Source organism: Scyliorhinus torazame, chromosome 6 (genome assembly GCF_047496885.1).
Source record: "Scyliorhinus torazame isolate Kashiwa2021f chromosome 6, sScyTor2.1, whole genome shotgun sequence".
Taxonomy (NCBI): Eukaryota; Metazoa; Chordata; class Chondrichthyes; order Carcharhiniformes; family Scyliorhinidae; genus Scyliorhinus; species Scyliorhinus torazame.
In genome coordinates, this window is record NC_092712.1 from 73,107,328 (window position 1) to 73,130,421 (window position 23,094).

General features: G+C 46.2%; 1 protein-coding gene across 1 annotated transcript in view; it reads left to right on the forward strand.

Moving 5' to 3' along the window:
* cul2 (cullin 2) overlaps positions 1–23,094 on the forward strand; it is a 90,915-nt gene that overhangs the window by 22,624 nt on the left and 45,197 nt on the right. The window contains exons 4-7 of the mRNA XM_072508324.1: positions 150–232; positions 15,190–15,286; positions 16,913–17,023; positions 17,112–17,274. Of these exons, the coding sequence (XP_072364425.1) occupies positions 150–232; positions 15,190–15,286; positions 16,913–17,023; positions 17,112–17,274 (454 nt within the window). The remainder of the gene's footprint in view (positions 1–149; positions 233–15,189; positions 15,287–16,912; positions 17,024–17,111; positions 17,275–23,094) is intronic.

Consider the following 23,094-nt stretch of genomic DNA (forward strand, 5'->3'; position numbering starts at 1 on the left):
TCTCTCCTTTTTCTTTCTTTTCTCTCTCTTTTTCTCTCTCTCTCTCTCTTTCTTTTTCTCTCTCTCTTCCCCGCCCTGTTTGCTTGGTTCTATGTTTAGAAATTTGGTATACTTCAGCTTGGTCCCAATCAATAATTATATATTTCTAGCTAGCTCTTGACATGTGGAAGAAACTGATGATTGAGCCATTACAGACCATCCTCATCCGAATGCTTCTCCGCGAAATAAAAAAGTGAGTGGATTTCTACTTGGATTAAACATTTTCTACTAGTCACTATTAACATGACTGGTTCTTCTGAAACATAACGAGTTCCATTTTAATCTTCTTATTTTAAAGCTCAATTACTATGCTTTGAAGACGTTTCTAGCCTTGGTGCCAGAACACTCAAAAAAATTGTTCTGCAAGGGATGGGTCTGATTGCTTAAAGTGAAAGTAGAAGAATAGAGGATGTTTGCGTCAGAAAACGAGAATGCAGTCAGACTAGTGGGACAAATGTTGCCTCTTTCTATTGGTTATATGGATATTGCAGGGAAGAGTTGGAACAGAGTCAATCTAATTTCTCGTACTGTATGCTCAAGAGTTGAAATTGCTGGTAATCTGATACCTAGTTAGTATAAAATCTGATATTCATAGTAATCATAGATTGTCACAATTTACAGTGCAGAAGGAGGCCATTCGACCCTTCGAGTCTGCACCGGCTCTTGGAAAGAGCACCCTACCCAAGGTCAACATCTACACCCCATCCCCATAACCCAGTAACCCCACTCAACACTAAGGGCAATTTTGGACACTAAGGGCAATTTTATAATGGCCAATCCACCCAACCTGCACATGAAATGAAAATCGCTTATTGTCACGAGTAAGCTTCAATGAAGTTACTGTGAAAAGCCCCGAGTCACCACATTCCGGCGCCTGTTCGGGGAGGCTGATACGGGAATTGAACTGTGCTTCTGGCCTGCCTTGGTCTGCTTTAAAAGCCAGCGATTTAGCCCAGTGAGCTAAACCAGCCCCTGGTCGCTCTGGACCGTGGGAGGAAACCGGAGCACCCGGAGGAAACCCACGCAGACAAGGGGAGAACGTGCAAACTCCACACAGTCACATAAGGCCGGAATTGAACCCGGACCCTGGCGCGGTGAGGCAGCAGTGCCAACCGTACCACCCCAATTTCTTCCAGTGCCTTGCCAATCTGGCCGCCTCTATTGGAAAGGATAATTGCCTCTATCCCTTGGAACAGATTTAAGATTTCAGCAGCGGAAGATATATTTTTCCTTAATTTGTCAAGCGATCACTACAGCTGAGGGGAGACTGGAACATGGATGTTTTGTGCTGTGGAAGATATTTATTCTTATCAAACTTATCCATCACAAAATATCAAAGCTTCAGATAAAGAAAGTGCAAGTCGGGCTTGCATAAAGGAAGAAAAATGGCTGAACCAACCGCTGTACATCTCAAAGCATTTCAAACCCACCAACGTGCTTTATGAAGTGTTGTGGTAATTTTGGGAACGCAGAGACTTGAATGGAGAGAAATTTGTTGAGTGTATTCAGGAGGAATGTCTCATTCAGTATGTGGATGGCCCGACTAGAGAGCGGGCAAAACGTGACCTCCTCTTGGGAAATAAGGAAGGGCAGGTGACGGAAGTGTTCGAACATAAGAACTAGAAGCAGGAGTAGGCCATCTGGCCCCTCGAGCCTGCTCCACCATTCAATGAGATCATGGCTGATCTTTGTGGACTCAGCTCCACTTTCCGGCCCGAACACCATAACCCTTAATCCCTTTATTCTTCAAAAAACTATCTATCTTAAAAACATTTAATGAAGGAGCCTCTAGTACTTCACTGGGCAAGGAAGTCCTTAGATTCACAACCCTTTGGGTGAAGAAGTTCCTCCTAAACTCAGTCCTAAATCTACTTCCCCTTATTTTGAGGCTATGCCCCCTAGTTCTGCTCTCACCCACCAATGGAAACAACCTGCCCGCATCTATCCTATCGATTCCCTTCATAATTTTATATGTTTCTATAAGATCCCCCCTCATCCTTCTAAATTCCAACGAGTACAGTCCCAGTCTACTCAACCTCTCCTCGTAATCCAAGCCCTTCAGCTCTGGGATTAGCCTAGTGAATCTCCTCTGCACACCCTCCAGTGCCAGTACGTCCTTTCTCAAGTAAGGAGACCAAACCTGAACACAATACTCCAGGTGTGGCCTCACTAACACCTTATACAATTGCAGCATAACCTCCTTAGTCTTAAACTCCATCCCTCTAGCAATGAAGGACAAAATTCCATTTGCCTTCTTAATCACCTGTAAACCAACTTTTTGCGACTCATGCACTAGCTTACCCAGGTCTCTGCACAGCAGCATGTTTTAATATTTTATCATTTAAATAATAATCCCTTTTGCTGTTATTCCTACCAAAATGGATAACCTCACATTTGTCAACATTGTATTCCATCTGCCAGACCCTAGCCCATTCACTTAACCGATCCAAATCCCTCTGCAGACCTCCTGTATCGTCTGCACTTTTTGCTTTACCACTCATCTTAGTGTCATCTGCAAACTTGGACACATTGCCCTTGGTCCCCAACTCCAAATCATCTATGTAAATTGTGAACAGTTGTGGGCCCAACACTGATCTCTGAGGGACACCACTAGCTACTGATTGCCAACCAGAGAAACACCCATTAATCCCCACTCTTTGCTTTCTATTAATTTAACCAATCCTCTATCCATGCTACTATTTTCCCCTTAATGCCATGCATCTTTATCTTATGCAGCAACCTTTTGTGTGGCACCTTGTCAAAGGCTTTCTGGAAATCCAGATATACCACATCCATTGGTTCCCCGTTATCTACCGCACTGGTAATGTCCTCAAAAAATTCCACTAAATTAGTTAGGCACGACCTGCCCTTTATGAACCCATGCTGCGCCTGCCCAATGGGACAATTTCCATCCAGATGCCTCGCTATTTCTTCCTTGATGATCGATTCCAGCATCTTCCCTACTACCGAAGTTAAGCTCACTGGCCTATATTTACCCGCTTTCTGCCTACCTCTGTTTTTAAACAGTGGTGTCACGTTTGCTAATTTCCAATCCAGAGTCTAGTGAATTTTAGTAAATTATGACTAGTGCATTTGCAATTTCCCTAGCCATCTCTTTTAGCACTCTGGGATGCATTCCATCAGGGCCAGGAGACTTGTCTACCTTTAGCCCCATTAGCTTGCCCATCACTACCTCCTTAGTGATAACAATCCTCTCAAGGTCCTCAACTGTCTTAGCCTCATTTCTATCAGTCACTGGCATGTTATTTGTGTCTTCCACTGTGAAGACCGACCCAAAACTATTCAGTTCCTCAGCCATTTCCTCATCTCCCATTATTAAATCTCCCTTCTCATCCTCTAAAGGACCAATATTTACCTTAGCCACTCTTTTTTGTTTTATATATTTTTAGAAACTTTTAATATCTGTTTTTATATTCTGAGCAAGTTTACTCTCATAATCTATCTTACTCTTCTTTATAGCTTTTTTAGTTTTAATGTTTAAAAACATTCTGGTGAATCTTCTCTGCACCCCATCCAGTACAATTACATCCTTCGTATTATGTCAGTATTTCATACTGACTAAATAGGAAGTTCTCTTAAGATTTGAACCAAGGCAAGTTCACAGATTTGCATTTGTATAACGCCTTTCGCACAAAAATCAACCAATGTCGTAACGTAGTGAAATATTGCAGCCAGTTTGCACACACGTCTGGTTGTGACCTTTCACCAGAACCAAGAGTATTTGGAGATGCAACAGTTTTTAAGCCAGGCAGGGGAAGCGGGAAGGGAAGAACAAACGTTTGATACAGCATGAGACCTGCAATGAAAACGCGATGATGGTGAAGGCAGAAAGAAGTGGCAATGGAACAAATAAAGGAACAAAATATATATCTCGTGGGTGGGAAAGCAGAATCACCACCTTCTGGTAAGAGATTGACCTGAACTGCTACATCTCTGCTCTTGGGTCTGCCGAAGAGCCAGCACGGTGGTGCAGTGGTTAGCACTGCTGCCTCACTACGCCGAGGTCCCAGTTTCGATCCCGGCTCTGGGTCACTGTCCGTGTGGAGTTTGCACATTTTCCCCGTGTTTGCGTGGGTTTCGCCCCCACAATCCAAAGATGTGCAGGGTAGGTGGGTTGGCCACGCTAAATTGCCCCTTAATTGGAAAAAATGAATTGGGTACTCTAAATTTATTTTTAGAAAGTTCTGCCGAAGGGTCACCAACCTGAAACATCAGGTCTGTTATTTTGTTCACTGATGCTGCCAGACCTGCTGAGTAATTCCAGTATTTTAGCATTCTTTTGTTTATTTCAAATTACCTGCAATGGTAATAATTTACTCTTGTTTGTAGGGGTACAGGAGGGTGTAGAAATAGAGTGGGACATTATTATGGAAGGAATATGCCCAGAATGATAATCATTCTGAGGCTGCTGGGGAGGGGAACTGGCACGGGATAACAGCTAAGGACGTCTGTCTGGTAGAGTGCCTTGACCTTGGACTTACTTGTTCTAGTGCAGCTTTTGGGCAGGTCTCTCCTCGGTGAGAGCCAGAGCCAAGAGAGCGATTCTCTCTTGGGGGATCCTTCTTATACCCAAAGAGGGCTTCGCGCGCTTTTGGGCGGGCCTTGAACTTAGCCCCAATTAATTGGGCCGTTTCTCGATCACTCCTATCGATTTCCTCCAATAAAGGGGTGGGTGCCCTGATGGCTGGGCGTGTCCTAGGTGGCCGTTGGCCTGCTTTGTTCTGGTCTCCTCTGGCAACGGGGTGTCTGCCTTAGTATCGTTTACTTAAATGTTTACTCTTTTGTCCCCGGAGATGGCCCATTAGTATGCTAATGGATTTGCAGTTTTGGTCTTGTCTGGGAGCTGCGGCTCTAATATTCAGACAAACCCTGAACCTGCTTGTTTTCTCAGTATTGTCCATTTTCCCTGCAATCTTTGCAAAGTGTCCATTTTGTAATCGGGAAGTGGCCATCCCAGATGGCTACACTCCCTCCTCGTGATCCTCAACGCGAAGCGTGAAGGATCACATTAACGCGTCGTCTTCGTTCTCTGACCAAGCGGGTCACCCATAAGCACTTCATGGGCTCTACAGTGCCCTATCCTATGAAACGCTATTTTTACCAAAAATCATTTTACTTACATCAGTATAAAACTCGACGGGGCGCTATGACATTCAGGCATGCATTACAAAATAAAAAACTGGAACCTCTAACTATCCTCAATAAACTACCCTCACTCAAACAATCAAAAATAATCTACAACACTTTAAATGTACAAATAGCAGCAACACAAGTTTCTCTGGCTTGGCAGTCAAGCACAGAGGTTTACATTTCCTTATTGAACAAAACACATACAAAGAAAGCGGATGCACTTTAATTCACTCGAAGGGTTGGGGGTTTGGTGAAATCCGAAAATAGGGGACCTAAACGTATACCGGGGTGCGAGAGTGGTCGGCTCTCCTTTGCCATTTCCTGAGTCTAAGTGTCTGCACAACACTGCAGAGTATCGCCAGTACTACAAGTCATTCTACTATGTACGATAGTGAATACCAGGTTTTAAACTTGTCACACCAGGTCGGGGTGTCGGTAACTGTCTCGGGGTTAACTATCTCGGGGTGTAGTGTATGGTGGGGGTGGGAATCATTCACGGCTTGTGTGGTAGGGGTCGGGGGTAGCGTCCGCGCGCAACTGAAGGGATCCCGCTAAGATTCAGGTGAACATGAAGGTTGTCTTCATCTTTCCGTCTTTCTGTCTTCTTCTTTTTCTTCATCTGAGGTTCCGGAGTTCTATGGACACAAGCATAATATCTGTTATTATCTTGCTTAAGATCTCGTATGTCTGTCTGTCTGTCCTTTGTTGCCAATTACCCATTATGATTGGTCACCATCTGTGACTCCCTCATTTCTTTTTTTTTTAAACCAAATATTTGGGACAAGACATCCGAGAAAAATACTGACAGTGTGAGCCGTCTCGCAACCTGTGCAATCTACCATCCTAGTGTTTGAGGATGTAAATAGCATACGGAAGCAACCTAAGGGTCGCCAAAAACAAACAAAAACATTTCGAACTGAAAGTGCCAAAATGGGGTGCGTGTGGGCCGCGGCGGGTAAGAAATGGGTGGGATCCCCGGGTAGGACGGTGATCAGTGCCGTATGTGCTCTACCCGAGCGTAGCTGACCAGAGGGGAGTCCTCAGGCAGGGCGGGGTCCAGTGCCATTTCCCCACTGCCTGAGCGACCGGCAAGAACGGGTAAGAATGCGGTCGTCGTGGGGGGCTGCCTCTCGTGATCGAATCAGGAGAGTAGCTATAAGTGGTGTCTGCCAACAAATTAGTTCCTCTGAATGGTTGTCTGTCGACAAACTAGTTCCTCTAACAGCCATTGGGCGTCAAAAGGGTAGTGGCGTGGGGCCATGAAAAACTTACAAATTCACAAACAACAAACATGTACATTAAACAAACAAACATACAACAAGCATGGTGCAGGTTCCATCAGAAAGGACACCGTATCTCTCCATCGGTTCCTTTTTTCCATCATGTGGACACCTCATTGATCAGTAGCGAACCGGGTCGCAAAGGGATTTGTTTGGTGGGAGTCAGACTCTATGTCATCATCTTCTCCCGCCTGCCAGACTCTTGACTGGAGTAGTTTGGCTAAAGCTGCTTGGGGTGAATTGGGGTCCATCTCATCATTCCGGATGAGCCTGAACGAATTGTCGCGGTGCCAGAATCGTGTGTTGAGGTTGGAGCTACTAGGTTGTAATCCGTAATCGTCGGGCGGTGGGTCTGGGTCAAGGGCTTTGATGTATGTGATTTTGTAGGGGTCACTAGAATGATGCTCTGATTCGCTGGGAGTGGGGCCTGGTGCAGGGGTATAATCATAACGTGGTGTGCTGTGGCTGTTGTCATTGCTGTCACTATCACTGTCGCCGTTGCTGCTGGTTGAAGGAAGGGAGAGGCAAAGTCATGCCTCTGGGCGTGGAGTTGAAGATGTGTCTGAGGACGGGCTGGACTCTCTGGGGGAGGGTAGGGGTACGTCATCTGTGAGCGGGGCGTGCTCGTCTGCTGCTGTGAGCAAGATGTGGTGTGAATGGTTGTTCTGCGAGCCATAAGCCTTAAGCTGGTTTATGTGAAACCACGCAGACTTGCCATTGGGATATGTGATCTTGTATACCGAGGGGCTTACTTTGTCCGAAACGGAGTACGGTCCAGAAAATTTTGGGGAAAGGAATGACCTGGGGTTGTATAGGGAAAGCATCACTTGCTGCCCTACGACAAACTCGGTGGCGTGTATCTTTTTGTCGAAAAAAGCCTTGCTTTGTTTCCTCCTGGTCCCAAGTCTCACAGCTGCTGCGAGCTGGGCTACCTTGGTGTTCTCAATAAGCTGCTGTACAGCATTTTCATGCGTGAGGGCGGTGACAGCGGGGCTGGCCAAATCCAGTCCTAATAAATACTCTGTCCCTTTCATGGGGCATCCGGTCATGAGGGTGTGGGGGTGTATCCTGTGGACGTGGATACCGTGTTTTGTAAGAACATCAAAGCAAATGGGAGAACTGAATCCCAGGTGCTGTTGTTCTGTTGCACCATTTTCCTGAGAGTGATTTTTGGAGTTCTGTTCATCCTCTCTACAATGCCGCTTGACTAAGGGTGCTAGGATATGTGAAACTTCTGCATAATTCCAAAAATTGTGAGGACGTTTTTCATTACTTGTCCTGTAAAATGGGAGCCTTGATCGGACTCTATACTGCGTGGGAGGCCCCATCTTGTAAAGATGTGCTGTGTTAGGATTTTAGCTGTTTTCTTGGTCGTATTCGTTCTCGATGGAAAAGCTTCCACCCATTTTGTGAAGTTGTCGATGACCACCAACACATACTTATAACCATTTCTGCAGGCGGGTAGGGGTCCTATGTAGTCTATCTGCAAATTTGTGCAGGGACCATTAACGGGGCGGGTGTGACTAAGCTGAGCCTTTCTTGCATATCTGTCCGGATTGTTCTGGGCACAGATCAAGCAATTTTCAATGTAGTGAGTAACATCGGCTTTTAAATCAGGCCACCAGCAGAGAGGTCTGAGGTGGGTTAGGGTGGGCTCACCTTGGTGTCCATGATTGTCATGGAACTGACAAATGATCTGGTTCCTGTCTTGGCTGGGAACTACATAAATGCCTTCTTTCAAAATCACACCGTCATGTGTGGTAATTGCGTTCTTAAACTTGTCATACGAGGCTGGGAAGGTTCCTTTTAAAACTTCCCTGAGTTTTTCATCTTCCCTCTGGGCCTTTGCTAGATCTGAATGTTGGAACCTGCCTTCGCTAGGGCGTCTGCATTAACGTTACCAGGGGGGAAGAACGGTGATGACTGCGAACCTTAATTATACCGTATTTCCTATCTTTAGCTGTCTCTAGGATATGCCGCAGTAATGGGGCTGAGGGTAGGGGCTTTCCGTCTGCGGAAACAAATCCTCTAGTTTCCCACAGGGGTTGGAATTCCGTTAAGCTATTACAGACATATAAGCTGTCCGAATATATGTCTGCTGGGGTCGGAAATGAGCCAGGGTGGTCTACAATGTAAGCTATGGCTGCCAGTTCGGCTGCCTGCGAGCCTAGATGTCCGGGCAACTTTAGTGAAATCTCATCTAGGGCGTGTCCCTGAGCGTCCTCTACATAAATGCTGCAACCAGTAATTCTCTTTCCGTTCAAAACTGTGGAGGAGCCATCCACATAAATTTTCAGGGGTGCGCACGTGTAAGTGGGCTGGGGTCTCTGGGGTGTATTACCTGCTTTCCTGGGAGCTGACTTAGGTATAAATGGGCCTGTGTTGTGTTTTGTGGTGATGATCTCACACTCATGTGGAATACCTGCATATTGCAAATTATCAGCTAGGAAAGTGTAGGTCTTGGATCTTTTAACTGTAATGTCCCGTCCCTGTAAAAGAAGGGTCCAACGGGCTGCGCGGATTTGGCTGACTGTGCTATCTTTAAATCGACCGTCTAATAATAGCTGTGTTGGGGTGTGTTCAGTAAGAATGGTGATGGGGTTGAGTCCTGTAATGTAGACGAAGTACTGTACTGCCCAAAAAACTGCGAGCAGGTGCCTTTCGCAGGCAGAAAATCCTTGCTCGTCAGGATCTAACACACATGAGGCGTATGCATTGGGGCGTAATTGGTCATGACGTTCCTGGAGGAGCACGGCCGAAAGGGTTCGGTCGGTGCTTGCAACTTCGATTGCATACGGGGAAAGTGGATCTGGGACCTGTGAAATGTGGGGGCTGTGCTGAGGGCTCTCTTTAAAGCATCCACGGCATCCGTGTGCTGTGGAGGCCATTCCCAAGGTGCCTGCTTCTTGAGAAGTTCGGATAGGGGCGCTGCTTTTGTGGCGAAACCATCAATATGGTTTCGGCAGCAGCCAACCAGTCCTAAAAATGATCGGAGGGCTGAGATTATGGGGATGGGGCAATTTGACGAACAAGTCAATTCTCTTTTTGCTCGATCTCGCGTTTACCATGAGTGATTACTGTACCCAAGTAAATCACTTTTTCCTGCAAATTTGGGCCTTCTTGGGGTTGACTTTACATCCAATCTCTTTTAGGAGTCCTAGGAGTTCGTCGAGAAGCAAAATGTGCTCTCCCTTTGTGTCTGTCTGTAGTAGCAAGTCATCTACATACTGGACCAGACAATTGGGTCGGGAAAGTTTTGCTAGTCTATTTGCCAGCTGTCGGTGGAAAATGGAGAGGGAGTTATGGAAGACACGTCCACGTGTATTGTTGTCCCTGGAATGTAAAGGCGAATTTATATTGGCATGCTTTATCCAATGGAATGGACCAAAAACTGTTGCTAATATCCAAAACCGAAAAATAAATTTGACTGGAGTCCCTGTTTGAGCATGGTCTTGGGATTCGTGGCCACAGTGGGGGCTGCTACTGGGGTTACTTTGTTCAGTTCCCGGTAATCAATGGTCAGTTGTCATGATCCATCAGCTTCCTGACGGGCCAAATTGGTGCGTTGTTCGTGGAGGCTACTGACCTGAGTACGCCTTGATCAAGTAAACTCTCTATTACTTTGGAGATTTCTTCCTCTGCCTCTTGGGGAAAACCATACTGTTTTTGGGGCCTGGGGTCGGTCCCACGTGCCTGTCGGAGTTGGTGCACTGCTTTCCTGGTGGAGAGCAGATCAAAGTTCCTTTGTAGCTCTTTCCTCTCTGCCAGGAGCTCTACGGTCAGGGCCTCGGAATGTTTAAGGTCTACCTCCAGTATGGAGTCGACCAGCTGCTGCCAAGCCGCCTTTCCTCCCTGTCTTTCCGCGCTTTAAAAGCAATTATTTCCCCTCTTACTATGCCTTTAGTGCTTCCCAGAACGTGGAGGATGAGACCTCCCCGTTCTGGTTGTTCTCCGTGTACTCTGCGATGGCCTGCAATATCTTTTCGTTGAAGGCCTTGTCAGCTAGTCGGGCGATGTCCAACCTCCATGTGGGGCTTTGGGCCCTGCCCGTCTCCAGCCTCACGTCCATTTAGTGTGGCGCGTGGTCGGATATCACAATTGCGGAGTATTCCACTTTGTCTAGCCCCGGAAGCACCATTTTCCCTGCCAGAAAGAAGTCAATTCTGGTGTATACGTTCTGTACTGGGGAGAAGAAGGAGAACTCCTCGTTCACGATTAGCCGGATTTCTGCCATAATCTTTTTGATGAAGTTTGTGTCGTCCCAGTTGGGCACGTACAGGTTAACTAGTACTGCCGGTGCCCCATCCAGGGCCCCACTGACCTTGACGTACCGTCCCCCTGGGTCCGTAACCGTCTTTGTCACCCTAAACATTGTCCTCTTGCTGGTCAGTATTGCCACCCCCCTGGCCCTTGTCCCATAGCAGGAATGGTAGGTCTGTCCCACCCAGCCCTTTCTTAACCGCAGTCGATCTTGTTCTCTCAGGTGTGTCTCTTGGAGGAAGACTATGTCGGCTTTCATGTTTCTTAGGTGGGTGAGGACTCTTTTCACTGGGCCATTGAGTCCCGTTACGTTCCAGGTGACTATCCTGATGGGGGGGCTTCTGTCCCCCCGCTCCTGTGAGATTAACCATACTTACCTGGTGGACACGTCCCTGCCCTCCAGGGTTTCCCTTTGTTCGGGGGCCGTCCAGGATGGCCGCTGTCACTGCTCTCCCCATGCGGTCGCGTCCCTGCGCTCCGGAGTTTCCCTTTGTCCAGGGAGCACTCGACATGGCCGCCCACTGCGTCCGCCACGTGGGTAGTCCCCTGCACTCTGGGGTCTCCCTTCACCCAGAGGCCGTGCTCGGTGGTTGCTTGCAGCGAGTCTTTGTTCTGAGCCCTTGGTTGTGGCACTTTGTAGCCTAATTGTTGTTGTCTTTCTAGCCTTGTTTGTCTCTCCTTCCCTGTGTTCCCCTCCCCCGCCACTGGTCTCTCCCTTTCCCCTCCTTATTCCCCCCCTTATCCCTCCCTTTCCCCCCCCCCCTCCCGTATACCCCTCTTTTGTCCCTCTTTCCCCTGTCCTATCCCCACTTGCTCTCGGCCTCTGTTGAGTGGTCCCCCCTGTTGGGCGCGCACTGCGGCCCTGCTTTGTTGCATGCCTCTGGCGCTAGCTTTCCTGCTAGTGCGGTGGCCCCCCTCTCGGGAGTTACTGTCTCGCTTCTCCCTCGCCTGGCCTTTACGATATTCTGCCCGCTCTTCTCCCATCGTACCCTGCGCTCCTCTCGCTTGATCTCCCTTCTCCGCTATTCTTGTTCCCTCATGCTGGGCCCTGGCCTCCCACCTGAAGCGGTCCCTTGGGTAATGGTTTGCTTTTTGTTCAGGGTATGCTTGCTGTGGGTGGGGGGGGGACTGGTGTTGCTCCTTGCCAGGGGTCTCTTATTTCTACCCTTGCTGTCGGTTTTCCAGCCCATTTCCCTCGACAAACCTGTTTGCTTCGGCGGAGGCTGTGAAGAAGTACTCTCTTCTTGGTATGTGACCCAGAGTTTCGCTGGGTACAGCATACCAAAACGCACGTTGCTCTTGTGAAGAGGTGCTTTCACTCTATTGAATTCGGCCCGTCTCCCGGCTAGGTCTGCCCCAATGTCCTCGTAAACTCTAATGAAGTGTCCTTCCCATTTGCAGGTTCTGTTTTGCCTGGCCCAGCGCAGGATTGTTTGCCTGTCTTGGTACCGGTGCAGTTTAGCTATAACTGCCCTCGGTTGATCCCCTGCCTTGGGCTTCGGGCACAGCGACCGGTGTGCTTTGTCCATTTCTGGTGTGCTGGGGAAAGCTTTCCTCCCAACTAAGTTGCCCAGCATCTCGGCCACGGGTGCCGTGGGGGTTTCTGTCCTCGATCCCCACTGGCGGCCCACTATCTCGAGCGGGTTTCCTGATCGTCCACTCTGCCCTTCAGGCTCCCCTATGTTGTGACCAGTCTCGCCACCTCCTTCTCCAGTGCCGTGATCCGGTCGCTCTTGTCAGTGACGGTCTTTTCCCGCTCCTTAATGGTTGCCTCTTGGGCTTCCAGTCTCTTCTCTGCTCTGCCCAGGGCGAGCTGCACCTCCGCCAGGGTTTTTGTCACTGCTGCCTTCACCGCGACCTCCATGTCTGCTCTAGCCTCTGCCTTGTTTTCCTGCTGATGTTCCCTTAGCGCCTCGGCAAAGGCCAGTTTGCGTGCTTCGGCGCAAGTTTTTTTCCCCCCTGGAGCTCTGTTGCCCATGACCGCTCTCAGCACTGGGCCTCTTGCACTTTTTAAGTCTCCAGTTCCTCAGCCGCTTTTAAATCTCCGGCTTTTCCCGCACTTTTGGAACTCTGGTTCCTCAGCCGCTTCTGACTCTCCGGCTCCTCCAGCAATTTTAAAAAACATTTCTTTTTTCTCCAGCTCCTCTTGCACGCATTTTCTTTTCCCCTCATTCCGGGCCTCAGCTTACCCCCTCCCTCCCATCATAAGGTTGGAAGTGGGGATGTTAGCTGATGATTGCACAATGCAGCACCATTCATGACTCAGATGCTGAAGCAGTTCATATCCAAATGCAGCAAGACCCGGACAGGCTTGGGCTGACAAGTGGCAAGTACCATTTGTGCCACACAAGTGTCATCCCCAATTGCCCTCAAGGTGGTGGCAATGGTCATCTCCAACAAGAAGAATCTAACCATCACCAAAATCCACACTATCAACACCTTGGCGGTTACCATTGATCAGAACCTGAACTGGACTAGCCATGATGTGGAGATGCCGGCGTTGGACTGGGGTGAGCACAGTACGAAGTCTTACAACACCAGGTTAAAGTCCAACAGGTTTGTTTCGAATCACTAGCTTTCGGAGCGCTGCTCCTTCCTCAGGTGAATGAAGAGGTATGTTCCAGAAACATATATATAGACAAATTCAAAGATGCCAAACAATGCTTGGAATGCGACCATTAGCAGGTGATTAAATCTTTACAGATCCAGAGATGGGGTAACCCCAGGTTAAAGAGGTGTGAATTACATCAAGCCAGGACAGTTGGTAGGATTTTGCAGGCCAGATGGTGGGGGATGAATGTAATGTGACATGAATCCCCGGTCCCGGTTGAGGCCGCACTCGTGTGCGGAACTTGGCTATAAGTTTCTGCTCTGCGTTGTTGCGTGTCCTGAAGGCCGCCTTGGAGAACGCTTACCCGGAGATCAGAGGCTGAATGCCCTTGACTGCTGAAGTGTTCTCCGACTGGAAGGGAACATTCCTGCCTGGTGATTGTTGCGCGATGTCCGTTCATTCGTTGTCGCAGCGTCTGCATGGTCTCGCCAATGTACCACGCTTCGGGACATCCTTTCCTGCAGCGTATGAGGTAGACGACGTTGGCCGAGTCGCACGAGTACGTACCGCGTACCTGGTGAGTGGTGTTCTCATGTGTAATAGTGGTATCCATGTCAATGATCTGGCACGTCTTGCAGAGATTGCCATGGCAGGGTTGTGTGGTATCGTGGTCACTGTTCTGAAGACTGGGTAGTTTGCTGCAAACAATGGTTCGTTTGAGGTTGCGCGGTTGCTTGAAGGCAAGTAGTGGGGGTGTGGGGATGACCTTGGCAAGATGTTCATCGTCATCAATGACGTGTTGAAGGCTGTGAAGAAGATGACGTAGTTTCTCCGCTCCGGGGAAGTACTGGATGACAAAGGGTATTCTGTCGGTTGTGTCCCATGTTTGTCTTCTGAGGAGGTCGGTGCGATTTTTCGCTGTGGCACGTTGGAACTGTCGATCGATGAGTCGAGTGCCATATCCCGTTCGTACGAGGGCATCTTTCAATATCTGTAGATGGACCTGAGGAAGGAGCAGCGCTCCGAAAGCTAGTGACATCGAAACAAACCTGTTGGACTTTAACCTGGTGTTGTAAGACTTCGTACTGTGCTCACCCCAGTCCAACGCCGGCATCTCCACATCGTGGATTCCATTTCAAGCATACAACCTGAGAGCAAAACATTTCAAATTGAACATTGCAGGAAGTGCAGTAAAATTGAGCTTTTCTCCATAGAGGACCATCCACTTGGAGATGCCCCATTACAATTTCAATACTCTTTAATATGTACAGTACACGTTCTGTGTCAAGCATGCAACCCAAGGAGCTCTACATCTTTTCCATCTCCTTGGTGTGCTATGGTTCAAAGGCCTTATATACCAATTTTCTGATTCCGAAATGAGTGATACCAAGCTAATACCATCTAACTACTTCACAACCATGTTTACGATTAAGGTTGTTTTCATTGTTGACGGTTAACTTGAATACGGTATGGTGGTACAGTGGTTAGCACTGCTGCCTCCCAGCGCCAGGGACCCGGGTTCAATTCCGACCTTGGGTAACTGTCCGTGTGGAGTTTGCACATTCTCTCTCAGTCTGTGTAGGTTTCCTTCGGGTTCTCTCGTTTCCTCCCACAGTCCAAAGATGTGCAGATTAGGTTGATCGACCATGCTAAATTGCCCCTTAATGTCCAAAAAGGTTAACTGGGGTCACGGGTTGAGGGTGGAGGTGTGGGCCCAGGTAGGGTGCTCCTTCGGAGGGTCGGCGCAGACTCGATGGGCTGAATGGCCTCCTGCATTGTTGGGATTCTATGACAGGTGTGCCTTGAGCAAATGGGTTCTCAAAATGAAGTATGCAAATTGAAACTAAATGGGTTTTAAAGCAACTTCATTAATTTTTCAAGATTTCTTTCATTTTTTTTGCAATGCAGTGATCGCTGTGGAGAGAACCCAAATCAAAAAGTAATCCATGGGGTTATCAACTCCTTTGTTCATGTTGAACAGTACAAGAAAAAGTTCCCCCTTAAGGTAAGAAAATTCTGGAAATTTTATGTTGACAAGCGTACATGTGATTTTTATTAAGCTGCTGAAACTGAAAGTTTGTGAGGTAGTTCACAGTAGTTTGAGAGAAAGTGTTGGTGAGAGAATCATTGGTGCAGATGCTCGGTGCAGACCTGAATCTTGCAGATTTCCAAGCCAGCTATTACAAATTTTCAGTGCATGCACCATGTTTCTGAAGCAAACATGTGCTTGTGTTTACATTTAATTTGCATTTTTATGCATCTTTTTCTGTTTAAATTCTTAAAGTCAGATGTGGTTTTCTTTATAATGCTCTTTGTCTCTCTCCTACCTACAAGAGAGTCACAAATAAAACACCAGTACACTGTGGGTGTGCCTGCACTGAATGGACTGAAGTGACTCAATATGTTTGCTGACCACCACCTATTCAAGGGCAATTGGTGATGGGCAATAAAATGTTGGCCTAGCCAGCGATGCCCACATCCTGTGATCAAATTTTTAAAAAATACGAATAAGAAATTTTAAAAAAACATCTTTACCCTGAGATTGTTTAGAATGTGGAGCTCGGTAATATCGGAAATGATTAGGCAAATAGCACGGATACATTTAAAAAAAAACTTTAGTGTACCAAATAAATTTTTTCCAATGAAGGGGCAATTTTAGCGTGGTCAATCAACCTACCCAGCACATCTTTGGGTTGTGGGGGAGAAACCCATGCAAACAAGAGGAGAATGTGCAAACTCCACACACACACTGACCCAGAGTCGAGATCGAACCTGGGAACTCGGCGCCGTGAGACAGCAGTGCTAACCACTGTGCCACCATGCTGCTCCTGCATGGATACATTTATGGGGAAGCTAGATAAACACATGAGGGAGAAGGAGCGAAAGGGTTATGATTATAGGAATCCTTCCATTCTTCCTAATCTATATGAGCAAAGCTACCCTAACGTCAGGAATAGCAGTTCTTTGTAAAATTGTTCGCGTATGGCTAAAATGAACACTTGTAATACAATCTAAAAACAAGCTACATGCGTTCAAACTGGATTCACTTTTTTTCTACATTTTCTTGCTTTTATTTCCACTTAATTTCTATTTTTTTCTAATAAAATTTGTTCAATGCTAACAATACAATTTAAACATTTGTCTTGCAATTCTTTCCAAGCTTTCTGTTCCTGTTTCCTTGCTGAATACCAAATAAAAATCCAAGGCTCGTGTATTTGTAGATTCATTTATTCCTAGAGTTCTTAAGAATGATATGATATGACCAGGTCAATTTTTGCTGTAGTTTGCATTAGGTCAAGAACTCCTACCACTCACCGAATTGGCAACTCTCCAGTGCTTATGTAATGAGCAACATTCCTCTTCTTATCAGTCACTGACTCAAATATATTCAGCTATTTAACTTACAGAAATATGTAATGTACCTGGTTATTCACTGCAATTGGAGAGAGTTTAAACTTGGTTCTCTCTATGTTATCTGTGTCTAATTTAAAACAAAGTCAAAAGCAGGTGAGAAAAAATTGTAAAATTAAAGTTAGGATTTATGGCTTTATTCAGCTTCAACCTTAATCCTTGTTATTTTGAGGTATTGTAGCCATCCTTCCTTCCTCAGCAATTGTTCTTCCAATTTCAGTTTTATCAGGATCTCTTTGAAGGTTCATTTCTAACGGAAACAGGAGAGTATTACAAGCAAGAAGCTTCAAATTTACTTCAAGAGTCAAACTGCTCGCAGTATATGGAAAAGGTATGTAGTAAAGTTGTACTTTCAATGGTGGTCATTTGGATCTTCAACTCAAAAGATTAGAATGTTCAGTGTACTCTTGTTGCTGTAGGTTTTAGCAAGATTAAAAGATGAAGAAGTTCGATGTCGGAAATACTTGCATCCTAGCTCATATGCCAAAGTGATTCATGAATGCCAGCAACGAATGGTAGCAGACCACCTACAATTTCTTCATGGGGAATGCCAGAATATCATTAAACAGGAAAGGAGAGAAGGTGAGAAATATGGTCAGTTCCTCATTCATTTATGTATAAAACTTGTCGGTCAGATAATTTGTTGTTGATCTGTAGAAAATTGGAAAGGAGAAGGAATATACATTGACTAACTACTACCTGATACCCAATTATTAAAGGGATAGTGGGGGGGGGGGGGGAGCATAGGGTGTCCTTTTCTGCCGATGACTTGTTATAATACGTGTCGGACCGAGTGTGTCAATAAGGGGAATACTGGAGCTGCTTCAGGTATTTGGGTCTTTCTCAGGGTACAAATTTAATCTGGACAAGAGTGAATATTTTGTGGTGTCTCGGCCGGGGGTGGGGACAGAGGTGGGGGGGGGATCTGCCATTCCGTAGGGCAGGGACTCACTTTAGATACCATGGGGTACAGGTTGCTCAGGATTGGGAGGGGCTCCGTAGGTACAACATTTCTAGTTTGGTGGGGAGGGTAAGAGCTGATCTGGCAAGATGGGATAGTCTCCCTCTTTCACTGGCGGGTCGGGTACAGGCGGTTAAAATTAACGTGCTGCTGCAATTTCTGTTTATTTTCCAATGCCTGACAATTTTTCCTGTCAAAGACATTTTTTAGAGAGATCGAATGGATGATTACCACATTCATATGGGGAGGGAAGGTGGCCAGAATTAGAAAGGTGCTACTACTAGAGAGGACGGCAGGCAGGGGGTTTGAGTCTTCCGAACCTGATGTATTATTACTGGGCGACGAATTTGGAGAAGGTACGGAGCTGGGTCAGAGGGGTTGATTCCCAGTGGGTCAGGATGGAGGAGAGTTTGTGTAGGGGGTCGGGATTGAAGGCGCTAGCAACAGCGCCGCTCCCGACGGCCCCGGGGAAATACTCAGTGAGTCTGGTAGTAATAGCTTTGTTGAGAATTTGGTGGCAGTTTTGCCAGCGCTTCGGCTTGGGGGCAGGGTCATGGGAAATGCCAATTTGGGGGAACCATAGATTTGAGCCAGGGAAGTGGGATGGAAATTTTCAGAGCTGGGAGGAGAAAGGAATTAGGACATTAAAAGATTTGTTTCTTGGGGGTCGCTTTGCAGGATTGAAGGAGCTGGGAGCGAAGTATGGGCTGGAGCAGGGGGAAATATTTAGATACATGCAGATTCGAGACTTTACCAGAAAGGAGATGCAGAGCTTCCCGTTAGAGCCAGCTTCCACATTGCTGGAGGAGGTGGTGGCGACAGGGGGACTGGAGAAGCGGGTAGTATCAGGGGTTTACGGGGCTACTTTGGAAGAGGAGAAGGCACCGCTGGAAGGGATCAAGGCAAAGTGGGAGGAAGAGTCAGGAGAGGGTATGGAGGAGGGGTTCTGGTGTGAGATGCGCCGGAGGGTGAACGCCTCCACCTCGTTTGCGAGATGGGGCTGATACAGCTGAAGGTGGTATATACAGCACACCTCACAAGGGTGAGGATGAGCCGTCTCTTTGAGGGGATAGAAGATGTGTGTGAACGTTGTGGGAGAGGCCCCGCAAACCACATTCATATGTTTTGGTCCTGTCCAAAGCTGGAGGATTACTGGTAGGAAGTTTTTAGGGTGATCTCTAAAGTGGTACCCGTGAAACTGGACCCGGGCCCTCAGGAGGCCATATTCGGGGTGTCGGACCAGCCAGGGTTGGAAACGGGTGCGGAGGCAGATGTTGTAGCCTTCGCCTCGTTGATCGCCCAAAGACGGTTCCTGTTGGGATGGAGATCAACCTCTCCACCCTGTGCCCTGGCATGGCGGGGGGACCTGCTGGAATTCTTGACTCTTGAGAAGGTCAAATTTGAACTGAGGGGAAGGATGGAGGGGTTCTACAATTCATGGGCATTACTCATTATGCAATTTCGAGAATTGGATTACATTGAACGTTAGGGGGGCAGAGTTGGGGATGGGGGACTGTATGTGTTAATGGTGACTATGGGTGATTCCTGATTCCTTTCTGTTATTTGTTTACGTTAACGTTTGGGCTAATGTTTTGGGGTTTGGTGGGAGGATGGGGTGGTTGTTATTGATATGGGCATTGACATTGCGTTCTTTACTGATTATTGTTTATTGTTGGGTGTAAATTTGGGAGAAAATGTGAAAAAGGAGGAGAATAAAAATATTTGTTTTAATAATTGCCCCTTATTCTCTGACCTGACTTCAAAGACACTTGAACAAATTGCACCTTATTCTCTGCCCTACTCAGTTACTGTGATAGTATTGATGATGTATTATTCCTCCAGATTAGATAGTCAGTTATTTCATTCGCACACCCCAAAGAACTGTTTTCACTTGATTTTACTCTAATTTATTCCATTCTCCAGCAATGACTTCTCGTCAGATCCCAAGCAGTGGCATTTAGAGTACACCACATGTTATACCCTGTTCTCCTCTCCTAATTACATTCATACTCTGAGATATCCTCCACAAGCTTGGGGGCATGGTGTCAGTTTTCATATATATGCTGACTACATCAAGCCGTAACTTTCCATCACCACCCTTCATCTAACAACTGCTTCTGTATTTCTGTCTATTGGGGATGACCAGAAAATATTTAACTTTCATCCCCTTATGACATCTCATAAGGGGATGAAAATATAATGCACGTTATTCTGCTGGCACCAAAAAAATCATAGTTTGCCCCTGTATTATTGCTCTTCCCAATGTCTTGCCCAAGCAGAACCAGGAGGTGCTATGGAGTCATCCTTGACACCTGCGCATGAATCTATACCTCCTGTCCCATCACCACAACGCTTATTTTTATCTCCACATTGTTTCTGCCTTATATCATCCTCAACAACATTGCTAGAACCCTAATCCATGCTCGAGTTACCTCCCATGCTCAATTCCTAACCAATGTGTTCCTCATGGAGTTCAGAAGCTCTTAAAAATAGAAACGCGAAGACGTCAAAATTCTGCTGTCCTGATTTAGTCCTGCAGCAGGCTGCACTCATCCATACTCCCTGTCTTTGTGGCTTCCTATCTTCCAGTTCACTGAATTTAACATTTCTGTCTGGACCTCGGCCCATCTCTGTAATTTTCTCTGGCCCAAAGTCCCGGCTCGCACCTTGTGTTTCTCAGCATGCCTTTCTTTATTGAAATGCAGCTGGTTGTTTCTGTTATAATAATCTTTATTGTCACAAGTAGGCTTACATTAACACTGCAATGAAGTTACTCAGAAAAGCCCCTAGTCGCCACATTCTGACACCTTTCGGGTACACGGAGGGAGAAGTCAGAATGTCCAAATTACCTAACAGCACGTCTTTCGGGACTTGTGGGTGGAAACCAGAGCACCCGGAGGAAACTCATGCAGACACAGGGAGAATGTGCAGACTCGCACAGTGACCCAAACCAGGAATCGAACCTGGGAAGCAACAGTGCTAACCACTCGGTGTAACATGGGCAATGTTGTGCAGCCAATTGCAAAAGACTACTCCTCACAGATGTGCAATTAAAGCCATCTGACCATCTTTAGCTCTGGATCAAATTTTTTTTATTGCTCATTTAGGGATGGAGTTGAGAATATGGAACATAGGTGCCTGAAGGAGTAGCCACTGGTTTTAAGTTGGGTGCATTGAAGATCATAAGGCGACGAGAGGGAGGTTGAGGGAGGGAGGTGGTGAGCGGATAGAGCTGGGGAGGGAGGCGGCAAGGGGGGGTAGGACCGAGTGGAGTAGCAGGTAGGTTTGGGGCGGGATGCGGCGAGCAGGTAGGGCCGAAGAGGGAGCCAGTTAAATTAAAGAGCGAGTCCGTAAGAGGATTTTCACAGTGCACAACCTCCCCAGATCTCAGGTGCAGTTTTCCCCCTTCAATATTCATTTAATTTGCAGCAACTCTGTGTCTTTCTGACTTTGCAACTCCCGAAAGCTTATCTCTTCAAATTTAGAGACTTTACCTTTTCTTGATTATGTTTATTGATGTGAGGAAATGACTGAGCTATTTTCCTCACTTTTCGTGGCAGTTTTCAGTGAAGGAAACTCTCAGTAAGCTGAAAAAATAAACGAGTTTCCACATTTTCTGCCAATTAAAAAGGCATACCTCCTTAGCTCTTTCTATTTTGAACTTGTCAGATTGAAATGGAAGATCCTTGTCGAGAGCAATCCCTACCAATTCAACTTCTGCCAAATGACTGAAAAAAAGATGCAACATAAAAACATGCTTCTCTCATGTATTATGCTGTAGTGATTATGATACTGAACTTGGAACCTAGAGGCCATGAGTTCAAATGCCTCCATGGTAAATCTGAAATTGAACGCAGTAAATCTGTCCATTTGTGGACTAGCATGTTCCCATGTCAAAGGCTGCATGGAGGTGGTCTTCTTGCTCCTTCTTCCACACTCTGGTAACTATAAAATATGTATATATGAGCTTCTGTTTCTGCTGGTGTCGCAAATCTGCACATTACCTTGATATTGGTGCACATAACAAAATTCCGCTCATGGATGGAAAAGATTCGAGAGAACATTGCTCCAGGCCTCGAGATTATTAGTCCACTAACATAACTACTATGCCACCAGCCAACTATTTCATTTAATGAGAGAAATGATACAATCCTAGGTACGTGCAAATGGTTTATTCCAAAAGGTGCCAGAATAGCACAGATAGTGTGGAGTGCAGTTATTGAAGGAATTCACTGCCTAAAACCTCTCCTCCAATCTCTCCTTCAAAACACTCTTTAAAACCAACATTGATAGCCAACATTTTGGTCACCTGGCCCGGAGGCAAAATTAGTTTGATGATGCTCCTGCGAAGCCCTTTGGGTCCTGTTACTTTGCTAAAGATGCTATATAAATGCAGGTTGTTGTGCAACAAATAAGGTAATAAAAGTTGAATGTCATCTTTTTAATGCTTTGCACTCCTCAATTGACACTTTAAATTACAGACAGCTACATATATAATAACTGCTAGGATTCAAGGATCTAATGACATGAATCAATGAACAATGCAGTCTTGAATTTTGCTAAGTTGCCATTACTGGCGAGACTTGTTCATAGAATAGAATTCCTACTTGTTCAACTAGTATTTCCTTGAACTGATGAAACATAATTTGTTTCAGGCTTAAGTGTAAATGACTAAGTCAAAATGTAAAAGTACTGTCTGGAGGAACCTGCAGTTTTATAATGCCATTGTAACCTAGTTGAACCTTGTGTTAAAGCAGGTTGGTCTTGCAAAATGGTTGGATGGCCACATATTGTGTATGTTTGAACTTGTCAAATTGAAACAAAAGATCTTGTCTTGAGCAATCTCTACCAATTCAGCTTCTGTCAAATGGCTAAAATACAAGATACAGTATAAAAACAAATGCCCCTCTCATGTACAGTGATGTAGTGACTATTTGTGCAATCTCAATTTGTGTGTTTAGTTCATCAGTGTTGTCCCCGCAGTAAAATGGCCTGTCAGCACTAATCTCTTTAAGATTATGCGTGAAGAATGGCCACTTGATGGCCGGTTGGAAAACTGTCAGTTATCTTTGAAGTACTACGTTGTGAGTCACATTTGCTCTAAAAATCAGCACTGATCTGCCCTTGGGTACATTGATTTCTGTTACTAAACCTGTTTCGGGTATCTGTCAGGATCAGATTTCCTCTAAACATTGATGAATATTTTGATCCTTAATTTACATTGGATTCAATTGAAGAGTGTTCATCTAGCTACTGATAGGCTTTTTACCAAAAAGGTGTACAAAATCCATTTCAAGCTTTTTTTTTTTTAATTCTCTGAGTCATGGTTAGCAAGGCTGGCATTTATTACCCATCTCTAATTTTCTTGGAAATATGTTTGTGCAACCCCAAGTGGAATTCTAGAGCACTTCAAAGGGCAATCAACCACATAGGTCTGATTG